This window comes from Dipodomys spectabilis, unplaced genomic scaffold (assembly GCF_019054845.1).
Source record: "Dipodomys spectabilis isolate Male_0828 unplaced genomic scaffold, ASM1905484v1 ptg000076l, whole genome shotgun sequence".
In the NCBI taxonomy this organism is placed as follows: domain Eukaryota; kingdom Metazoa; phylum Chordata; class Mammalia; order Rodentia; family Heteromyidae; genus Dipodomys; species Dipodomys spectabilis.
In genome coordinates, this window is record NW_024870753.1 from 3,739,665 (window position 1) to 3,762,404 (window position 22,740).

Consider the following 22,740-nt stretch of genomic DNA (forward strand, 5'->3'; position numbering starts at 1 on the left):
TAGTGTCCAGAGGACCACTTTCTGGCACCCCACAGCTACACATTTGGGAAACTGAGACCCAGGGAATTGACTTGACTTGTAGAGGGTCTTAAAATGATTGACAACTAGACTAAAGCCCAGCTCCTTGAATGGCAGCATTCTGTGACTTACCTGTTAGTCTCTGTAGAGAAAGATTGGAGCTGTGTGTGTGTGTGTGTGTGTGTGTGTGTGTGTGTGTGTGTGTGTGTGTGTGTGTGTGTGTGTGTGTGTGTGTGTGTGTGTGTGTGTTTGGAGGGGGTACCCACAGGGAGAGAAGACTGGGGCTTCCAGGACCATGCTCCTCCATGACAGTAGATGAATTACCTGATAGCACCATCCTTCTCATTTGAAGATCCTTTGGGGGGCATATTATTACTGGGAGAAAGAGAAGGACTGCTTTATCTGAATGTTTACTGTGTTACTACTTATTTCTCTGACTGCATGTATTATACAGAAGATCTTTACCCCGCAGGTGTCTTTTCATTAGAGAAGAATAGCATGGCTCTGATCAAGAAGGGTAGTGATTTCCCAATGACTCTTCTGAGCTTCATTTTTCAATTTTATTTTATTTATTTTTTTGGGGGGGGGGATCTGGTCGTGGGGCCTGAACTCTGGTCCCTCAGCTCTTTAGCTCAAGGCTAGCGCTCTACCACTTGAGTCACAGCGCCACTTCCGGCTTTTTTCTTTTTGCTTATGTGGAGCTGAGGAATCGAAGCCAGGGCCTCAGGCATGCAAGGCAAGCACTCTACCACTGAGCCACCTTCCCAGCCCCTCAATTTAATTTTTACTTGCTATTATATAAAGGTGATAATACCAAAAGGTTACAGTTACTGAGCTTCAGTCCAGTTTAATATAACTTGTTTGGCTCAATTCATAGACCCCGTCAGCCGTAGTACAGATTACCTTCTCAGACAGCAAACAGACCTTTCTGTTAAATAATTTTCTGAGATATGTGTGATCTAGCAAATATAGTTTAGGAATATATTAATTTCATTTCCAACTACGTATTGTGGTGGGTGGACGTCATTTGTGCCATATGCAACTGTAATGTCCCAGGCATCAATAATGCCCACATGGAGATCCTCAAAAATGTCCTTGATGACCAGATACTGGATGTATCCGTGGAAGTTGCCAAATCTCTCCACATCACTGTGCATCTCCCTGGTGTTTTCTGTCTTGATGATGACCACAGTGTCTGGGCTTCTCAGAAGAAGTCTCTGTACCGCTTTGTGGATGTTGAGGGCTCTTCGGATGAAAACATTGATGGGGAAGGGTCTGAAATGCTGGCCCAGAGAAATAACAATGAAAGTGTTCTTCTCTCCTCCCGTTCTGTCAATTACTCGGGCCATGTTTTCCATCTCTTTGACGGAATAGACCAATGATCCAATCAAGGGATAGCTATGTTTTTGCCACTGGATGTTGATATTTCTATCCAAATCCACAGCAAGCTGGTGTTTCAATTTTCCAAACTCATGCAGGTCCACGGGCTTCAGTGCTGTTGATAATAGACGACCACAAAATGAAAGGAGAACAGAATTACAAAGATGTGCTCATCGGTAAGATAGGAGAAAATGTTTTGATGTTTGAATTTAAATAAGCACATCTGATTTATTGTTACTATATATTATATAACATATATCTGATTTATTATGTATAATGTCTATTATATGACATTATTATTATTATTCTTCTTCAGGGGGGCATTCTTTTGATGAATACTTAAAGAATTAAACCTGTTATATGGACGTAGGAGATCATGCTTAACCTCTTGTAGAACCACACAGAAAATATCAGGGATGGTTAGTCATTGAGAGGAACACCAATGGAGGATAATGTGGTGAGTTTTGTAACAATTGCTTTTTTATAACTCATTAACTGTGGCTTGAACTCATTTGAAATAAAACTTCTAATTAATGTCATTAACATGGAGAGACTGACTTAAACCAATTTCCCCAACTGTAGATTCCATTAAATCTGAGATTATATTCTACACTTCTATTTATTTTCATATACATGAAATATTAACTTAGTATATCATCTTCAAAAAATGATAATAGCGATCGTGAACTCCTTTTTAGTTTACAAAACATTTGTTTGGGCTGATACTGTCATGCTCTTCAATAAAAGTTACTGTGTTCATATATATATAATGTTCATAACTATATATATACATATGTATACACATATACATATATATATATATGTATATAAAATTGCCATGTTGTATGGAAGCAAACCAAGCAAGGAAGTCAAATTGTCCAAGCTCACACAGTTAGTGAAAAATTTCTGCCTTATTTTGACATTTTTGAAAATAAACACAACATTCAGACTAAGATGAATTCTTTCCATTTTTATCAAGCTACTTAGAGCTTTACCAGAATATCAGGGCTGGCTGTTTTACGCATAGAAATTATGAAAAAGAAGTCAAGTCAATAATTGTTAGTGTTTTGTACATGTACAATCTTAGATGTGAAGGGCTGTCTGAGGTCGTAAGACATCGAGTTTGCAAAACAGATACTAAAGCATGTTTGGGAGGCAATGGCAGAGCTATTTGCTTGGTCTGCTTTCAGCTAACTTCAGCTTTCCAAAGCACACTCCAAACATAAAGATGAGAATTTTTTTTTCGTTGTTCTGAGACTAGGACTCAAACAGGGTACTGACACTTTGCTCTTTGACTGGCACTCTACCAACTGAACCATTCCTCCAACCCTGAAGGGTTGGTTATTTCCCTTTCCTTTTCTTCTTTTCTTTTCTTTCCTTTCCCTTTCCCTTGCCCTTTCCCTTTCCCCTCCCTCACTCTCTCCCTCCCTCCCTCTCTCCCTCCCTCCCTTTCTCCCTCCCTCCCTCTCTCCCTCTCTCCCTCCCTACCTCTCTCTTTTCCTTCCTTCCTTCCTTCTTCCCTCTCTTTTTCTTTTTCTTTCTTTCTTTCCTTCCCTCCCTCACTCCCTCTCTCTTTTTAAAATTTTAACAAAATGTTCAAGATACCTTCTTACTATATTGTGTAAGATGAGCTGAAGAATATAGGAAACTTAGTAATTCCATATTTGTATGACCTAAGATGCCCATCATTGTAGAATGTAATGCTAAATGTTATCATGATGACATCTTTATTTTTTAGCTGAGGGATCTAAGATGATTAAGAGTTCATCATTTCTTAGAGGCCACAATTTAAAACTCTCCCTCTGTGAGGAATCTTTTTGCCTGGGCACCAATAGTTCACACCTATAATACTAGCTACTCAGGAGGCTGAGATCTGAGGATCAAGGTTCAGATTTTAACCTGGGAAGGAAAGTCCGTGAGACTCTTTGATTAACTACCAGAAAACCGGAAGTGATGCTGTGGCTTAAAAGTAATTGAGTGCTGCTAGCCTTGAGTGAAAAAGCTCAAGGATAGCATCGAAGCCCTGAGTTCAAGCCCTGTGACTGACAAAAAGAAAAGAAAAAAGAATCTTTTTGTAACTTGGTTCCCAAACCTTCCCAATTTCCCCCTTTTTGAGAAGATCAGTTTTTTATTTTGCACTGGAGCTTCCAAGAGTGGTCTCATATCAAGAAGGCCAAGATAGAGACCTATGACTCTTACCATTGCCTTGTCCTCAATGATAGAGCCCGGGCCCAGACACTTAGATGAGCTGATAACAATGATTTCTAAGTGGGATGGCTAAGTGGATTCTGAATGACTGCTGGAACTTGCTTGGTTCAGTACATAAAGCAATGAACTTAGGGGTTTCACAACTGATTTTTGTCCCAACTCTGACATTAATCCATTTTAATAAGTGCTATTGCTATCACTTTTTGAATACTTTCTGTTTGCTAATGTATCTTGCAATATGTGTGATCCTTTCCATTTATTTCCTCCTTTCATTGTTGAAAGAAAGAGCAAGTTATATTGTTGTTGTTGTTGTTGTTTTGATAAGAAAACTAAGGATGAGAAAACAAGCCACAAGCCCAAGGTTTCTAAGTGGCACAGCCCATGACTATTTACTCTCTACCTCATGCTTTTAACTGTATGCCTACTTGATGCACAAATGAGTCCCTCCCTTCTGCTACTGTCCTATTTTCAGGTAATGATTAGACGTCCTATAGCTTGTAGCAATGAGAACCTACTCCATGACAGATGGTATTATAAAGGCATCATAAGGATTACCTCAGTTTACCAGGTAGATAGTGCTTTCATTTCCAGTTATCACACTAGGAAACTGGACAACCTACTAATGCAACTTTTCCCAAGGTCATCCCTATGCAATGTGAAGTCATGTTTGAACTCAGTATATTTGCATCTAGAATTCCATTTAGTAGGCTAAATAATCTTTGTCTCCATCTGTCATTTTCTAAACATGTTATATAACTACTGAAGAGTAAATTCTCCAGAGATAATAGGCAATAAATATTACCTACACTGACTAGGTAGCCAGCTAACTGCACTAGCTCCCTTCCAGACAGATAAATGTATTCTTTTGAAGGAAAGGTAACCATTTTGTTTGGTGTGTGGTGATCAAGAAACATGATAAAGAAGAGACATTCCCCAAATTCCTTGGAAGTAGAAAGACAGTTTTGGAAAGGAATATGAATAATATAGCTTATGTGGAGCCATACTGTCAATACTGGATTTGAAGTACTCCATCCACTGGCGGATCGTGGAATCTCCTATTAGGTAGATGAATTTTCCCCTGAGGCAGTCTTTCATGTTGACTTGAGCCAAACTACAGGAGACCGGGTTCCATGTGTTTTGCCAGACGTGCCCACTGGGGATTGTCGATCTGGTTCCAGGCTTGCATTTCTCTTTCACTGGAACTATTTCTTCTGCCAAAGAATGAACAAGGTGAGGATCTAACAGCATGTATACTATCTTTCCTAAAATGGTAGTTGGGGTTGGTGGTAGATAAGGTTTATTAATGCATCCTCACCTCTGTATTTCAGTAATTTTTTTTTTTCTGATGTGAGTTTCCTATATATTTCCCTTAATGGTAAGATAACATGTTTTCTCCAAGAAAAGAACAAATGACCAGATGCTACCATGTATTCATCACCCTTGTTATGGAAGCTATATCATTGAGTCATGCATAGCATGGAAGCTCCTTTAAACTACTAATTTAACTCACTTTGCCTCTCCATCTGTCACACACTCCTGAAGTATCCTTCAGGGCCACCATCACACTATAAATGGTTTGACTTAGAGGCCAGGTGGTATAAAAAAAACAAAAACAAAAAAGTTTTTTATGAATGATTGATTTGGCTTGTAAAGTGACTATGAGGGAAAGGATTTGTCTATAGACTAAAAAGAGCCCTGCAGGTCCAAAAAGGGCTAAGCATTCTTCTTTGGTCACTGGTTTGTGAAGGCTCAGAGCCATAGGAAGGTGATGTTGGCAGGTTTGGAGCAGTGGCCGTGCGTCACCTCAAAGGAGTAAGTTAGTATTTTTACAGTGGGCATGAGTTTGGCCATGCATCTGGGGTGAAAAGGACCATTCTTCTGTCAGGTGCAATGTTTTTACTCCGGTATGGACAAGGTTGTTTGGATAATTAGAGATATGTTAATGCCGAATTTAGACATAAAAGTTATTGCCTAAAATCCTTTCAGGTGGAGGTTTTCTAGAAGGTAGTAAATTATGTAGTATTATGTAGTAAGAATGTCTGGAAAGGTGGCAAAAGATTTAGGAAGAGAGAAGACTCCTAGCTGGTAGGCTGGAAGCCTTAGATTGGGCTCATTGGCAACAAGAGATATGGGAGGGAGGTGAAGAATTAGGTAGAGTTCTTGATTTTGAGGTGTTTTAACATTGGCTGGTTAGTGTCAGATGATGAATAGTTTGGTTATATTAGATGTAGTTACAGGCAGGTTTGTGATATCCTCGTTCTTTCATTGCAACCTGGTATCATGGCCAGCCTTAGTTAAGTAGTTGAACAGAATTCAGAGAGGATAGACAGTTCATTGGCCAGTAGAAAAGGAAACTCTTCAAGTGGTCTTCTAGCAAACAAACTAGGGGCACTTACCTTTGCATTTGGAAACATTAATCGGTTTGAATTTTTCTAAAATCTCCACACCTACATTTGACCTTAAAGAGAAAAATATTGCACACACAATTAGACCAAAGGAGGATACTCTTAGGAGAGGAACACAAAGGCAATTTCTATGTGCATCTAATCATGTAAAATAATATTTATCAAAAACGAACTCCAGTTGGGCTGGGAAGGTGGCTCAGTGGTAGAGCTCTTGCCTTGCATGCATGAGACCCTGGGTTCGATTCCTCAGCACCACATAAGCAAAAAGAAAAAAAAAGCCAGAAGTGGCGCTGTGGCTCAAGTGGTAGAGCTCTAGCCTTGAGCTGAAGAGCTGAGGGACAGTGCCCAGGCCCAGAGTTCAGGCCCCACAACCGGACCCAAAAAACAAAAAAAAAAACCCAAAAAAACAAAAATGAACTCCAGGAAATGGAAACCAATTTTTTTTTCCTTTTTTGCTATTTTTGATTTCTTTCCTTTTTGTCTTGTTTGTTAATTTATCTATCTTTGGGAAGATAAGGGGGGCATAGTTATACAGGGCAAAGGGTGAACAAATGCAGCAGTGGTACTCACCAGACATGATGTTGAAAATGAACTATACAACTTGTGGGTGGATGGGAGGGAAAAACTGGGCAGGAGCGAGGGGAGGGTTAACATGGTACACAAAGAACTATACTCTTTATCTGACTTATGTAACTATAACCCCTCTTTACATCATTGTTATAATAACAATACAATTTTTAAAAAAGATATTGCAATTATTCTACAGGTGCTCAGATCAAAATACACTCAAGAAGCTAGAGTATTCCATTATTAGTGATAATATTGTTATTTGTTAATGATAAACTGATTACTGTGGCTACTGTATCAGGCTACTTAGTGAATTTCCATTTCTCTACCTCTTAGATCGTGGAATATAGTTCCTCAAGAATGGGCAATTCGGTGTATTGAGATTGAGAAATAATGTACTAGAGCACATACATATGTTTAGTACTCGTTGTAGTGTGCATTTTGCCTGTATTTTTTAAAATTTATTTTTGCCTGTATTTTTTAGCTCATTGATAACGTCACCAAAGTTTGGTGACCAGCCCCAAATGAATTTATAATTCCTTTCCCAAATGGCTCCTCTTAAACAATCCCTAAGCTGTGACACAGGGAGAATGTCCTTCTGACATATCGACCAAAACCCAGCAATAGTATCACCTTTCAAAGAGGCTCCTTTCTTGTTTGCTAAGATAGGAGACGTCCTTATTCTTGGAGTACATGTGCGTGAGGGCAGCGCAGGGGACGTGCGGTGGTTTCACACAGTAGAAAGCTTCTTGGTCTTGAGCATCCAGGTACTGGCACAGCTCAGCACTCGAGTTGAAAGCCAGGGCACAATCGCTATAGACCTTGGTGGTGCCACTGAGAAACTGCCCGGTGAAGATGACCCTGTCATAGCCTTGGTTCCTTGCCCTCCAGAGAGCAGACACCCCTTCACTGGGGTGGATGAGCACGACCGACAGGGAGACCTGGCCTTCCCAGAACAGAGTGAAGCTGACCAGGTAGGTGCCGTTGTTGAAGTCCGTCACCTTTCCCGATGCACCTGCCTTCAGGGCTGGGGAGGACATCCTGGCCCTCAGGAAGTCCCCACCATATTCCTTCCGATGTCCCAAATGGTCCCTCATCTCCAGCAGGATGTCTAGCTGGTCTCCTTTGCAGTACTTGTCTTGAGGGTTGAGGATGACGGCTCTGCTGTGTTTGGCACTGGTGGTGGTGGTCATGTGGGTGAAGGGTCTGGGTGGGATCATCTGGTTTAGTTTCCCTATGATCTCCTTGACTCTTGGCTCCATGTTAGCTGGTGAAACTGCTGGGTTCAGCGGTGCTTTGGGGCACGAGGAGTCTCTGGTGACATTCCCAAGTTGCAAGGAGATGGGAAACTTGAATGAAGTCCATATCTGAAATGACAAGAAACAGGATAGAGCACATAGACAATGTTCCTATTCGTGTACTAATTTTTGTTTTGTAGATTGGCCAACTTTTATCTTCATGGAGTAATGAGAGGCAACAAAAATTAAGCAACACTGTAGTTTCATGGTCATATATGTTTTCTATGCCAGGTGTTTTTTCTTTAGAAAGGTGACTTTAATTTTCATTGGCTAATCTATTTTGGAAGAGCTAGTCAACCCCAGACTCATACAGGGAACTCTGAAAGTGAGGGTTATTAAACCTTCATTACAGGGAAGCTGTGAAAAGTCCATGTAGAGAATGAATGCTTTAACAAAAACCTTAAAACTAAAATTTAGTGAAAAACGATTTATCTCAAACAGAAGCTGAGTTGCTCATCACTACCACACAATCACACACCGCATCATACCACAACTACCTTTACACAAAATGCTAAGGGTAGTTCTTGACACTGAAAGAAAAAAATGATATTAACAACACAAAGGCATACAAAAGTATAAAATACACTGGTAACAATAAGAACCCAGTCAAAATTAAAATACTCATAATAACTTTTGTATGTAGGTTAGAAAACAAATACAGCTATCTAAGACAATACTTACTGTACATATACATACAATATAAAAAAGATGTACTGTGAAGACTCTCACAGTGAACAAAGCAAACACTGAAGAAAGAAACTGAAGACAGTAGGAGACACAAAGTTCTCATGTTCATGGATTGGCAGAACTAACACTAAGAAAAGGGCTATCTTCCAAAGCCGTCTACAGATTCAATGCAATTCCCATTAAAAACCCACTGCTGTTCTCTGCAGAGACATAAAAGTCAATCCTAACGTTTGTTTTGAAGCACAGGAGATCCTGATATGCTAAAGCAATTCTCAGCAAAAAGAGCAATGCTGGAGAAATCCTAATACCTGACTTGAAGTCATACTACAGAACCATGGTAACAAATATCAGCTTGAATATCAGCTCAAAAACAGACTGACCAGTGGAATAAAGTAAATGATCTGGGTATTAACTCACACTGTTCATGAGACTATCTCCACGGAAGAAGCTGGGTGTGGTGATGCTTACCCACCAGCTATGGCAGGAAGCATAAATAAGAAGATCATGATCCAGGCTGGCCCAAGCAAAAAGCAAGACCTTATTTAAAAAATAATCAGAGAAAATATGACCAGAGGCATAACTCGAGTGGTAGAGCTGAGTTCAAAGGTTGTCAAACAGAACATTTAAAAGTGTTCATGGAAGCTGAGCACTGGTGGCTCAAGCCTGTAATCCTCGCTACTCAGGAGACTAAGATCTGAGGATCACTGTTCAAAGCCAGCTCTTGCAGAAACATGTTAGCGTCTTCTGTCCAATTAACTAGCAAAAAGGCTGAAAGTGGAGGTGGGATTCTAGTGGTAGAGTGGCAGCCTTGAGTAAAAGCAGGTGAGAGCAGAAGACTGAGTTCAAGCTCCAGTACCAGCACAAAAATCAGCAACTATTTTAGTAAATGTTTGGACAGAGAACAAACAGTTTGATATTGGAGTAGGGAAATGTTTCCCTCGAAAAGCACCAATTATGTTTTAAAGGCAAATACATAAAAACATAAATGCCCTATTCTCTAGAAACTGCCTTACAGGTTTGAAAAGATGGATGTAAATGATGGTTGGGATGCATAGGTCAGTGGAAAGGCGGGATGTCGGTGTGTAAACACACCCCCAGCCTTGTCCCCAGCTATACTACTATTGTTTGACAATCAACAGCTGTATTGCTTTGTGTAAGCTGTTCAAACGACACTACTACAGTCTGTAGATCACCAGCCTGAACTTTGCTAGAATAAGAGAAATGCCGAGTAAAAAAGTATACTTTGCTTTTTAAGGACAAAGAAAAGAATCCCTACCTTTGTGGAGTTTTGGAAAACTGTGAAAGTGATCAAGGAGGCTAATATAAGCAACAGTACCAAGAGCGATCTATGACTTGCCACGGCTGTTCTCATGATCGGGATCCTATAGGAAACAATACAAAGAAAGTCACACAAACGTACCATGAAACCACACAAAGGGAAACGTGGGAACATGTGGCATTTTTTTAATGCCTTCTGATTATTTTCAGTCCTTGGATAAGTTACTTCTGGAACTAAGTATTCCCCTCCTAAGTTACTTCTGGAACTAAGTATTCCCCTCCCAGCTGCCGTCCCTGGCTATCAGCTTGTATGTTCCGAAGAGAAGATGTCCCAGCGCCCACCATGAGCTTAAGAAAGACAAGTGAAGAACCTGAAGCATGCCGGCTTGCTGGTGTCCAGTGATGTCTCCAGGTTCCGTGTCATCACACTTCCTTATTCTCTTCCCTTAAACACAAACAGCAGGCAAAAAACTTCAACAAACTTTGACATATATTTGTCACAGTGCTCTTCAAATGTGTATTGATCTTTCCTACTTCCTAATTCCTGTTTTACCAGCCTTTGAAGCACTATGAAGCTTTTAAAAGATGTATTTTTTAAAGCTCCCACTTACTACTTTTCAAATACTTTGGAGTCTTTATCAGTGGTGTGTTGTTTCATTTTGTTTTGTGCTTTGTTGTTTTCTTTCCTTCAGATGAGTAGTTTTGGAATTTCAACTTGTCATTTGAAGCCACGACGCTTTATAAGACACTATGTAGAAAATGAACTGTACAACTTTAGGAGGGTGGGGGCAGCAGGAAGGTGGGGAGGGAAGGGATTGGCTGGGGACAAATTACAAAGATAAAGACAAAGGAGGGCATAACAATGCTCAAGAGGAAATGTACTGATGACCTTACTCATGTAACTGTAACCCCTCTGTACAGTATCCTTACAATAATATATATATATATAATTAAAAAGCAGTAACATTTTTAAAAAGCCATATTGCTTTGGCTAGGGCTGGAAACCAGTGATAGAGCCTCTGTCTAGCATGCATGAAACCTCAGGCAAAACAAAACAAAAAAACATTGCATTGTTTCAATGTTGCCTTTCTAAAATTGTGTACCCTTCAAAAGAGCACCTACTTTATTCCTGAACCCTTGCAGTGTTTTACATATATATTAAAGGGTTTTATGACATCTAAAGAACAAATGTTACCATTCTCACCTGCTCCACTTGCAAGTATTTTCAAACCTTGAGTGTGAAGACTTTGTTCTGTCTCATGCCTAGGAACTCAGCAAGCTTAATGTGGAGTTTTTCTTCTGAAACTACCAGTTCACTACTGGGACACTTTCTCTCTGTACCTAAACTAGCAGATATAATAAGTTGCAGTGTGGTGAACACTGTTATTATGATTCATACCTTCTGCCTATTTATGCCTGCAGACGTCAGCATGCCAGCTCCACCTTAAGGAGGGGCCAGGATCACACACTGGGGTTATCAGATCAAGTGGAGACAGGAGAAATGAAATGCTCCAAGAGTAGATAAAATGATTTCAGTATCCTGAGACTGTAGGATTCTAATGCTAGAAAGCTGGTGATCGATGTCTGACAAGGCAAAGGGGCTACAGCCAGGAGTTTGAATGATTGCATGGTTACCCGTGGAAGAGGAAAACTTCCTACTTCCCATGTGAGCCTTGTGTTCAAAACCCAACTGCTGGGATTCAAGTGCATATTATCTACTCAAAGACTTTGCTGAATTGAGCTAAAAAGAACCTCAGTTTCAATGAAGTCCAAACAATAATACTGATTATTCCCCATAATAAGAGAATGAAAGCTCAAATTCTTAAGTCTGAGTCTGTCTGGGATTTGTGTACTTGTTAATTTATTTTTTGTGTTTGTGTTGGTACCAGGGCCTGGGTACTTTTCCTTGCCTTTTTCCTCAGGGATAGTGCTCTACCACTTGAGGCACAGGCTCCACTTCTGGCTTTTTGGTAGTGAATTAAGAGATAAGAGTCTCACAGACTTTCTGGCCCTTGCTGGCTCTGCATCATGCTGAGCAGCTAAGATTACAGGTGTGAGCCACAGGTGCCTGCTGAAATATTTCTTGACTACAGGGTAGCATACCCAGCTTTTAAACTACTTGAAGGAAAATGCAATGCATAGAAACAGAGCATTTAAAGCATAATCAATAAGAAAGATATTAACTAGAAGGTCTGCCTGAACTTGGCTAGATCACATGAGCAGAATGTTGAAAATGCCATGAAGCTGAGACTCACCCAGTGTCAAACCTCATCAGAAAACCTGGACAAATTATTTCAACATTTTTCTGTGTTCTCTCTTCTCTAAGTCAAGAATGTCTAGCTGGGAAAGTGGCTCAGTGGTAGAGTGCTTGCCTTGCATGCATGAGGCCCTGGGTTCGATTCCTCAGCACCACATAAGCAAAAAGGAAAAAAGCCGGAAGTGGCATTATGGCTCAAGTGGTAGAGTGCTAGCCTTGAGCTGAAGAGCTGAGGGACAGCGCCCAGGCCCAGAGTTCAGGCCCATGACTGGACCCCCCCCCCAAAAAAAAAAAAAAAAAAGAATGCCTAGTATGCCTATCTCATACAAAGATGCAAAATTCACATTTAAAAAAACTAGTGTCTATATGATCAAAGCATATAAAAATCATAAATCTAGGTGACTCAAAGTAGGGTGTTAACATAAGTGGCCTCTGGCTCCTAAGGAGCAGCAAGTCAAACCCTTTTGCAAATATTCTCTATTATAGATGCCTTGGAGCACAGCTGAGCAACCCTAGACCAGCCCTCTCATGTTAAAACAGCTTTAGAATGGTTATTAGGTAAAGACATAAAAGAGTATTAAAGTGTGCTGGGAATGTGGCTTAGTGGTAGCATGCATGAAGCCCTGGGTTCAATTCCTCAGTACCAATAAACAGAAAAAGCCAGAAGTAGAGCTGTGGCTCAAATGGCAGAATGCTAGTCTTAAGCAAAAGAAGCTCAGGGACAGTGTCCAGACCGTGAGTTCAAGGCCCAGGATTGGCATATGTGTGTGTGGTGTGTGTGTGTGTGTGTGTGTGTGTGAGATTACAGTTTACATAAGTCAGGTAAAGAGTACATTTCTTTCTGGACGATATCACCCTTTCCTCATTCTCTCCTGATCCAACGTAGCATTTTTGTGTATTATTATTATGTATTTATTTGCTTATTGTTGGTTGTGGGGCTTGAACTCTGGGCCTGGGTGCTGTCCCTGAGCTCTTCAGCTCAAGGGTAGCACTCTACCACTTGAACCACAGTGCTGCTTCCAGTTTTCTGGCGGCTAATTGGAGATAGAGTCTCACGGACTTTCCTGCCAGGGCTGGCTTTGAACCGTGATTCTCAGATCTCAGCCTCCTGTGTGCTAGGATTACAGGCATGAGCCACTGGCATGGCCTGGCTGTTTTTCTTAAATTATAGTCTTATTATCTTTAAGTAGTTGTACAAAGGGGTTACCATTCATCAGATCAGTTATTTTTGTTTTAGGTGAGGAGAACGAGGCTCAAGATTTTTAAGCATAGTAAATGGAAGATGCAGGCTTTGAACCCAGATTCCCAGGGCTGTGCTTCAAACTTCCATGAGGTACTTCCAGAAGTTAGGAGATGTTATGTTGCAGAAGAGAGTAGAGAGATGTTAACTGCATAAATAGGAGGAAGGAACAACAACAAAAAATACTCCCCTAACTAAAAAACGATTGTTATCAGAATGGTGGCACTTGACATTAAGTCTCCACTGATGGGGAGTCAAAGCTCACACTAGGGTTCAATGCCCTTCCTCTTTGGTTGCCTGAAACACTTATGATCTCTGAAGGCACTGGGGTTCAGGGTATGTTGGGAGTCCAAGAAGAAGAACTCTAAGGTTCTCTAAGATGTGAAACACCAAACCAGTTGCACATAAATATACATACAAGTTCTATTTTTATTCACCGACATTATAAAGCAACCTGTTTCCTACAAAGATAAGAAATGAAACAAGAAGACTGTGAAATAAAAACTGTAAGCAATAAGACCTTCTAGTCATATAAATTACAAAGCAAACATGTACCCTTCACACCACCCCCGCCCTAAAATAAAAAAAAGTGGAAAAACTTGAAGGCAGAGGCTTTATAAGGGGAAGGATTCCATTTTGTAATGTAGGTATATGCATGGCACATCATTACAAGATTTACTACTATTTGTTTTAGAGATAATGTTTTCTTCATTCTCAGTGTGGAATGTATTTCCCAGGATGTGTAAAATACTGTTTGTCCTTTCAGGGCTCTTTGTGTTCTCATTTAAGCAGCTGCTCATGGTTGACTAGGAATGGAAATACTAGCCAACGGAGATGGTAGAATAAAGACATACAGGCCTAATTCACCCATCATCTCTGGAGAAGATTATGAAGACTAATGGATTAAGTCTTCCCAACAGAGACTGTATTGAGCTATTGATATTAGTGAGTTGGTTTTAGGACTAGATAAACCAGGGGTTGTAAATGTATGCTAAGGCTTATAGTCCAATCACCTCGTAGGAGCTTTGGCATAAGCCATATCCCATTTGATAGGGGTATGAAGTTTATCTCTAATACATATTGTGTGAACTTTGCCTCTAATGAATATATTTGCACTTTATCTCCAATAAATATTGCTTATCCTAGGAAAATGTCTATCTGAGCAGAGGAACTGAAAACTTATAGGGCCTTGATTTTGGAGATAGACTACTCTTCTCATGAGGATCCTGAGAGTCAAGTTCAATCTGGAGTTCAAGGTAAGAAGATTCTTAAGTTCTCTTTATTTTTTGAAGGTAAACTTATATTTAGGGAGATGATGGTAATTGTGATTCCTTTCTGATAGAAGACTTGTTGAAAATTACAACTTTATCTCAGCTCTATTTGGAACAATGAAAATGCCTAAATGTGTTTCAGACAGAGAAAATAGAAAAGAAAGTGACCTGAGACTAATTCAGATCAACAAGGTCTTCTATAGTCTCACCAGTGCTACTACCACGTAGCACAAGGCTGTTTCTGAGAAGAGATATCATGGCTGTAGTCATATTGGCTTATTTCTAGACCTTCTATTCTGTATCATTGGATTGTGTATCTGTTTTTGCTTACTATGGTCTTTGTTACTGTAGCTCAGTAGTATAATTTGTTTTAATTATCTTTAAAAAGTTGTACCTTGTCAGACATATAGCTGGCAAAGACTTCCTATTCTGTAGGTTGTAGTTTTAGCTTAGTAACTATGTCCTTCACTGTGCAGAAACTTTTAACTTGATGGAATCTAATTTATCAATTCTCTCTCTCACTTGCTGTACCCTTAGAATTTTACTTAGGAAGTTCCTGCCTGTGCCAGTAAGTTCTAATTTTTCTTCTATTCGTCTTCTAGCAGTTCCAAGGTCTCAGGTCTTACATCAAGGTATTGGATCCATTTTGAATTAAAATTAATACAACTTGACAGGCAGGGATCCAGTTTCAGATATCTGCATATGGTTGTCCAGTTTTCCCAACATCAATTGTTAAAGAGAAGAGGTGGTCTTTTTTCGTGTGTGTGTGTGTGTGTGTGTGTGTGTGTGTGTGTGTGTGTGTGTGTGTGTGTGTGTGTGTGTGTGTGTGTATGAAAGTCTTTGTTTGTTTGTTTTTTTGGGTCGGGTCGTGGGCCTGAACTCTGGGCCTGGGCGCTGTCCCTCAGCTCTTCAGCTCTAGGCTAGAGCTCTACCACTTGAGCCACAGCGCCACTTCTGGCTTTTTTCTTTTTTGCTTATGTGGTGCTGAGGAATTGAACCCACGGCCTCATGCATGCAAGGCAAGTGCTCTACCACTGAGCAACCTTCCCAGCCCTGTATGAAAATCTTGTTTATGTGCTGGTACCAACTTGTTTATATTTCTATGGCTCTGTAGTAAAGCTTGAAGTTTATAATTGTGATACCTCTAGCATTACTTAAAAAAAAATCAGGATTGCTTTGACTATTCAGGGCCTTTTGTGGTTCCATATGAATTTTTGGGTTATTTTCTCTATCATTGTGAAAATTTGATGGGGTTTGTATTGAATCTGTACATGGCTTTGTGCAGTAAGGTCATTTTCATGATATTAATTCTTCCAATCTGTGAACATGGGAAATCTTTCCATCTCCTTGTAGCTTCTTCAATTTCTTTCTTCAAAGTCTTAATAGTTTTTGTTGTAGAGGTCCTTTACTTCCCTGGTTAGGTTTATTTCTAGGTATTTTATTTTTTGATGTTATTGAAAATATAGTTTTCAATTTTCCTCTCCATTTGCTCATTGTTGGTATACAGAAAAGCTGATTTTTGTGGGTTGATTTTTTTTTTTTGCTGGTCCTGGGACTTGAACTCAAGGCCTGGGCACTGTCCCTGCGCTGCTCTGTGCTCAAGGCTAGCACTCACCACTTGAGCCATAGCACCACTCCCGGCTTTTTCTGTTTATGTGATGCTGAGGGCTTCAGGCATGCCAGGCAAGCACTCTACCACTAACCACATTCCTAGCCCTTGTGGGTTGATTTTATATCTTGTTACTTTATGAAAAGTATTTATCAGCTGTAAGAGTTTGGGGTGGAGTTCCTTGGGTCCTTTAGATATAGAATTATATCATCTGCAAATAGGAATTGTTTGACTTCTTTTTCCTATTTGGATCCTTTTTATGTCTAGTTCTTGTTTTATTGCTCTGGCTAGGATTTCCAGTATTATTCCAGTACTATAATGAATAGGAATAGAGAGAGAGTGTGGACATCGTTATCTTGTTCCTGATATTAGGGGAAATGGTTTTAGTTTTTCATGATTTAGTATGATGTTTGCTGTAGGCTTTCTTAAATAGCCTTTATACTGTAGAACTGTGTTGCTTCTATTTCTAGCTTCTCCAGAACTGTTTTTTTCCAGGCAGGAAAAGTTTATTTACAGAACTGCTGCCCCCCAACCCCCCACTGTGGTTGAGAAGGAAGAGGTGTGGCCAGGTAGGGCCAGGTAGGCCAGGTGTTGGCCACATTGATATGACCTCAGAGCCTAGGACCCTCCTATGGCCAAATGGGAGGTGTGACCAGAAGTGGCCCAGGATGTGAAGTAGCAGGAGGGGGAGGTGAATGCTTCCAGGTATGCCAGTTACCTAGGTAACAGATACTGGGTGGAAATTAGCCACGAGGTAAGAAGGTGTCTGCACAGGGCCTGGGTGGCCGAGGGCAGACCTTACATTCCAGCCTTTTGATAATTATGAGAAAGGATAAAGATTCTCTCTGGCTACTTCCTGCTGGCAAGGGGCTCCAATAATAGGGGTAAAAGGTTGAGATGTGGTCCCCTCCATGAGAAGGCAGAAGGCAGTAGCTGTCTCTTGGTGGTAGTCTTTGAAGTCTGGAAGAAGTCCCATGAAGCACTGAGGGTCAGAGTAGTGGTGTGGACGTGGATGTGAAGGGCAGCAATGGTATTGGTGAAAAGTCTCGCGTGGTGTCTCAAAGCAGTTCGGCTCATAGAAAAGGGGTGGTTAGGAAATTCTAACATTTCCAACTCAAAAACCCCATCTGAGTCACAGCACCATATGTAAGGCATATTAGAATTAGGTAGATTTCATTAGCTAGCCGATGGAGAGAACACCACGCACTATTCAGGCAGGAAAAGAAGTTTATTTACCGAACTGCTGACCCAGCTATGCATAGTTGAGAGGCAAGGCCAAAAAAAAGCTCCAGAGCTTTTTGTCATAAAAGAATATTGAGTTTTGTCAAAGGCTTTTTCTGTGTCAGTTGAGATGATCATATAATTCTTGTTCTTGATTCTGTTAATGTGCTATATTATGTTTATTGATTTACATATATTGAACCAGTGTTGTATCCCTGGAATAAAACTGACTTGATCATGGTGTGCAATTTTTTTGAGTAATTGTTGGATTTGGTTAGCAAGTATTCTATTAGGGTGTTTTGCATCTATGTTCATCAAAGATATTGGTGTATAGTTTTTTTTCTTTTTTATTGAGTCCGTGTCCTGTTTAAAATGAGTATAAGGCTGGGTTCATAGAATGAGTTTGGTAGTGTTAACTCCCTTTTTTTTTTCATGGAAAAGTTTGAGGAGTACTGATAATACTTTTTCTCCAAAGGTCTTATAGAATTTAGCAGTGAAACCATCAGGACCTCGGCTTTTCTTTGTTAAGAGACTTACCCCTTTATTTACATCCACTTAGGTTTCTTTTAGGTTTTTTTTTTTAAATATCTGTTCTCATTGAGTTCCTTTATTTCTTTTTTAGTATACTCTTTGGGTTCATGAAATTGATTGTAGAGATCCTCTCTCATTTCATTGAACATTTTTATCAACAGTCCTTCGAACTTAGTATATGAGGTTTCCTCTGCTTCCTTGTGGTACTATTGTTTCCTGTGTGTGTGTGTGTGGGGGGGGGGGTTGTTATATTTCCCTGCTGTCTCCTCTTTCTATGTTGGCATTTACTCCTTTGAAGTATGAGTTTTTAGATGCCTGAAATTTTCCTGATGGGTTGGTCTCTGAATTCTCAGTAGATAAGATACTAAGTGAGTGGATGGTGTTCCCGCTGCTGTGGGAGGAAGTACCTCAGCTCTAATGCTTTCTCCAAGTCAACACAGTGACATCTTTACATACTGTAGGATACCATTGGCAGCTTTATCTATCTATCCAATCTCACTGTACACACTGGGGCCTGGGACATTCCACAGTAATGGAGGGGTTAGGAGTAGAGAGACCTAGGGAAGAGATACGAGGAAGGTGGCCGGAGAGTGAATGGGTAGCTATGTAGTTCAGTTGTGAGGAGGGGTGGTGATGTCAGCAGTCAGAAACAAGTAGAAAAGCTGAAGATGTTAGGGTAAGTGAAGGGTGAAGTGGGGTAGGTGGAGCAGGGACACAGAGAAAAAGAAAAGGAAGAAAGGAAAGAAGAGGGAGAAGAAAGCAAAAAACCAAAAATCAGTAGCCAACCAAATTGACAAACAATAAAAATAACAAGAGGTAATCCTCAACCCCACAATGAAATGAAAACGACTCAACCCAAACCAAAACGTTTAAACGTACACACAAGGAAAAGCAATGATGATGAGTATTCGTTTTTAAAAAGAATCCTCTCGTCCCACCCCACGGAGTCAGCATTCTTTGTTGAGATTCTAATTGATTGCCTACTACATTCTCTCTTCAAGATGACCTTTCCTGATCAATTTCAGCTCCATGATCTGATCTGGCTTGAACCAGTATAATCGCTGGAGAGGGAGAGGAGGCACAGCGCTTCAGCCCCAGTTAGGATGTCCCTCCTGAGCTGGCGGTACCTCGGGCCAAAATGAAACACAGGAAGTCTCCATAGCTATAGGTTGTGGCCCGGCTTAACGGCTTTTCCTGTTTTGTTTCCAATAAGCCCCAGGCAGTGGGACACATACTCAGCTGTCTGCCACAGGACTATGAGTTTAGCCCTCCACCAGGGCCTAGCATCTCCTTCTGAACTTCCCCACTGGGATCTGCGTGGCTAGCATGGACTGGGGCCCTGATGGGGAGGTAGGTGATGACTGGATCCCACAGTGATCACCTCTCTGGCTGCTCAGTATGTGTGGCCACGTGTCCTGGACGTGGGGTATACATTGTGGGGATATGCAGAAGGCTCTCCTCCCTGCTCCAGGGGGTTCTTGGGGAGCAAGTCACTCACCCTCGGTGGATGTTAGCTGGCCTCTTTCCTGGCTTCCTCTACTGCAGCAGCTGGTGTGCACCGAAGTAAAATTCCTTTGTTTCCTGCTTCTCTGGGGTCCTCCGGAAATGGCTGCCTCCTTTCTAGGCACCAGAGGCAGCTCTAGCTCTGGCCTTTGATGAACCTTGGTCCCTTCAGTTTAGGTAAGTTGTGTGCATGTGTGCATCCACGTGTGCATGTGTGTGTGTGTATCTGTGTACACCTGTGCACCATTTCTTCACTTTTAGAAGTTTAGGACTGTTTGCTTACTGTTCTGCCTGGGTCCTTAAACTGGTTTGCCCTGTTTATTTAAGCCCTTGGGTTACCTGTTGGTTGGAGGAGATCCTTAATTTTCCTTTCTAAGTGCTCCACCACTATCTTCCCCCAAATCTCAATTGTGGACTTGAGTTTCGTAATTTGAAGTTAGTTATTGTCAAGCCTCAAACTTTTTTTTTAAATTTCCTTCCTCAGGATCGCTTTGGCTATTCACGGTCTTGTGTGCTTTAATGTGAATTTTAGGATTGATTTTTCTATTTGTTTAGAATTTCTGTGGATATTGCACTGAGTCTGTTGATTGCACACACAGTCCTGCTCATCTGTGAACAAGGGGTATATTTCCAGGGTCTAGTATCTTCTTCAAGGTCTTATAATAATAAACCTTTGCTAGGTTTATTCCTAGTTATTACATTTCTTGAGGCTACCATAAGATTGTTCTCCCGATCTTAGTCTGTTCCTAAAGGCTACCTTACTAAAGGTGTTTATCAAATTAAGGAGATTTTGCGGATTCCCTACAGTCTTTATTTGCAAATAAGGAAAATTTAACTTTTCTCTGTGCTATCTGTATCCCTTTTCTTTCTTTCTCTTGCCTCATTGTTCTGGATAAGAATTGTAGCACTATATTGAATAAAAGTGGAGAGAGTGGACATATTTTTCTCATTCCTGACTTAAACAGAAATGATCTTACTTTTTCTCCATTATGTTGGCTATAAGATTTTAACATTTATTTTTTAAAATTTAATTTGTTTTTAAAATTTTTATGGTTATTATAAAAGTGATGTACAGAAGGGTTACAATTATATAAGTCAGGTAAAGAGTACATTTCTTTTTGGACATTGTTATCCTGTAGCTATAGGTTTTTATAGCCATTATTATGTTGATAAGATTTTTATATCAAATACTTATTAACTACGAAACTATTTTAGTGCACTTGTCTCTTGCCATGTGGTCATTTGCACATTGATACTTTGCTAACAAAGAGGTCATTATCCAAGAGGAGAGATGACCAGAATGGAGAAAGTAAGGGATGGTGAATGCAATCATAATATTCAATGTACGTATGTGAAAATAAAATCAGGTAATCTGAGGGGATGAGTGGGTTGGGAGAGATGGAGGAAAACGATGGAATGCACATTAATCAAGCTGCACTATACTCATACATTGACATGTTACATTGAGACAACTTGGTTATGACTATTTAAAGATAATAAAAATTATATACAAAAATTTTAAAAGGTTATTACCAGATGCATCTCCTCAACTGTGGACCCAATTCATCCTGTATTTAATTTGTTGCCTTCATATTTCTGTTGCACATTAGCTCTGTGGCTAATTAGCCCATGAGAGAAGTAATAAGGTTATCCCATGGAATGCTTCCCATAACCCCAATCTGATCCTGCTTACCACATTTAGGGAACTCAGATGGCACTTTGACCTGGAGTTCAGAACAATTATTTAAAGACGTCTTAGAAATCCATGGTGCTAAGAATGTGAGTAGACTTCTTCATAAGGATTTGACAGTCAGGCATCACAACTTCAGATGCAGCTAAAGACACACAGCGTTCAGCTGTGAGTCACAGTATTTAATTAACAGCCCCTTCCAGAATCAAAAGATGACTAGGATGTCCCAAACAGTGACCTGGATTAAGTATAGCTTCTATTCACAATTATTGAGATGTACAAAATCCATTGCCTCCTCCCTTTGTGAGCAACTTAGTTTCAGATATGTTGGGTGCCTGTGCCAGTACCTCTGTGTGCTCCCTTTCTTTTTGTATACCTTACGTATACACAGGAGGCTGGAGTTGGCGTGTAGCTCAATACCCATACATTGGTAGTATAGTTATGACTTTAGAGGTTCATTAGCCTCTTTTGATGGGAAAGGACAGAAAAATGTCCTTCTTAGGATACCATTACATGCCCCCAAGAAGGTAATTGTTTAACTGGACTTATTGGAGCATGAAAACAGTTGCTAGAGTAACTCTAGTAGCCAGCAGTGTAACTAGGCATGGATTTACCAAGATTAAATTCTCTTGATGAATGGGAAGCCTATGCAGTGGTTGAATTGTAGATTGGAATATAGGTTTGAGATGATTTTGGAATACATGCTTACTAACTCCCTTGAAATATTGAAATACTGAAATCATCAAGGAGAGTAGAGTTGTAAAAGAAAAAAAGAGAAAAAAGAAAGATGCCAATATTCGTATTTAATGTGAAATCCCAAGAAACTTAGAAAAATAAGAAAGCCAAGGAAACAGAAATGCACATTATTTTCAAGTACATGTGAAAATCAAAAGTAGCCCACATAGTGAGTCACAAAGGAAATCTCAACAACGTGCATATTCATCATTTAAATGGAAATCACAACGAAATTGCAAAATATTTGACAATGAGTAATGATGAAAGTACACCAGGCATTGTGCGATATTCCCAGATTAGACCAAGAGGGAAATACATAACCGTGAAGGCGGCTATTAAATAGCAATGAAAATTAAAACTAAATGAACAGTGTGTCCAAGTGAAAATAGAAAAAAACAGTGCAGTGAATCTGAAGAGAATAGAAATAAGAAGATCACAAATATAAGAGAGTGCATAGAAGGTATACCAAAGAAAAGGACAATTAAAATGATCAACGGAATGAAAGGCTCATTCTTAAGAGTCAGACTAAAAAATGTGGGTAACTTTCCAGTAAATTTGATCAAGGGAAAAAGAATATATCCAGATAATTAATTTGGGGAATAAAAAAGGAATATACGACATCTGACATTGGAAAGATTTTTTTTTTTTATAAATCATAAGAGAACACTGGAATGACTTTATGCCAGCACATTTGCAAGGTATGACCCAGTGGAAATATTTTTCAGGTATATAACCACAAAACTGATTAGAAGAGAAATAATAAGCTCAAATTAAAAAAGTAATTGTTCTGTGCATAGTGACTTCCGTCTAAATAGTACAGCATGGAAAAAGAGGAAAATGTG

At 40.0% G+C, this 22,740-nt stretch overlaps 2 protein-coding genes across 3 annotated transcripts in view; one reads left to right on the forward strand and one right to left on the reverse strand.

Moving 5' to 3' along the window:
• Nucleotides 1-794: 794 nt before the first annotated feature.
• Nucleotides 795-19,543, reverse strand: Nxpe4 (neurexophilin and PC-esterase domain family member 4). Of its 2 annotated transcripts, none has more exons than XM_042683019.1 (7): nucleotides 19,469-19,543; nucleotides 10,213-10,286; nucleotides 9,840-9,945; nucleotides 7,212-7,945; nucleotides 6,003-6,064; nucleotides 4,611-4,817; nucleotides 795-1,513 (listed from the first exon to the last, which is right to left on the reverse strand). In XM_042683019.1, the coding sequence occupies exons 2-7, from the start codon at nucleotides 10,263-10,265 to the stop codon at nucleotides 978-980; spliced, it is 1,698 nt and encodes a 565-aa protein (XP_042538953.1). In that variant the 5' UTR covers nucleotides 10,266-10,286; nucleotides 19,469-19,543; the 3' UTR covers nucleotides 795-977. The 2 variants fall into 2 exon arrangements, with proteins under 2 accessions (XP_042538953.1, XP_042538954.1); XM_042683020.1 differs by lacking the exon at nucleotides 19,469-19,543 and adding an exon at nucleotides 11,073-11,152.
• Nucleotides 19,544-19,574: 31 nt separating this feature from the next.
• Nucleotides 19,575-22,740, forward strand: part of Nxpe2 (neurexophilin and PC-esterase domain family member 2) — a 37,175-nt gene continuing 34,009 nt past the window's right edge. The window contains exon 1 of the mRNA XM_042683018.1: nucleotides 19,575-19,650. The gene's annotated coding sequence lies outside the window, so the exon portion shown is untranslated. The remainder of the gene's footprint in view (nucleotides 19,651-22,740) is intronic.

What these genes read in the sequence shown, in the direction of transcription:
- Nxpe4 (XM_042683019.1), bottom strand. Translation starts at nt 10,265, where the DNA reads ATGACACGGAACCTGGAGACATCACTGGACACCAGCAAGCCGGCATGC. An exon ending in TAATGTTTCCAAATGCAAAG is followed by an intron (nt 4,818 to 6,002) that starts GTAAGTGCCCCT and finishes ATTCTTTGGCAG; the next exon opens with AAGAAATAGTTCCAGTGAAA. An exon ending in CTTCAAATCCAGTATTGACA is followed by an intron (nt 1,514 to 4,610) that starts GTATGGCTCCAC and finishes TATTATCAACAG; the next exon opens with CACTGAAGCCCGTGGACCTG.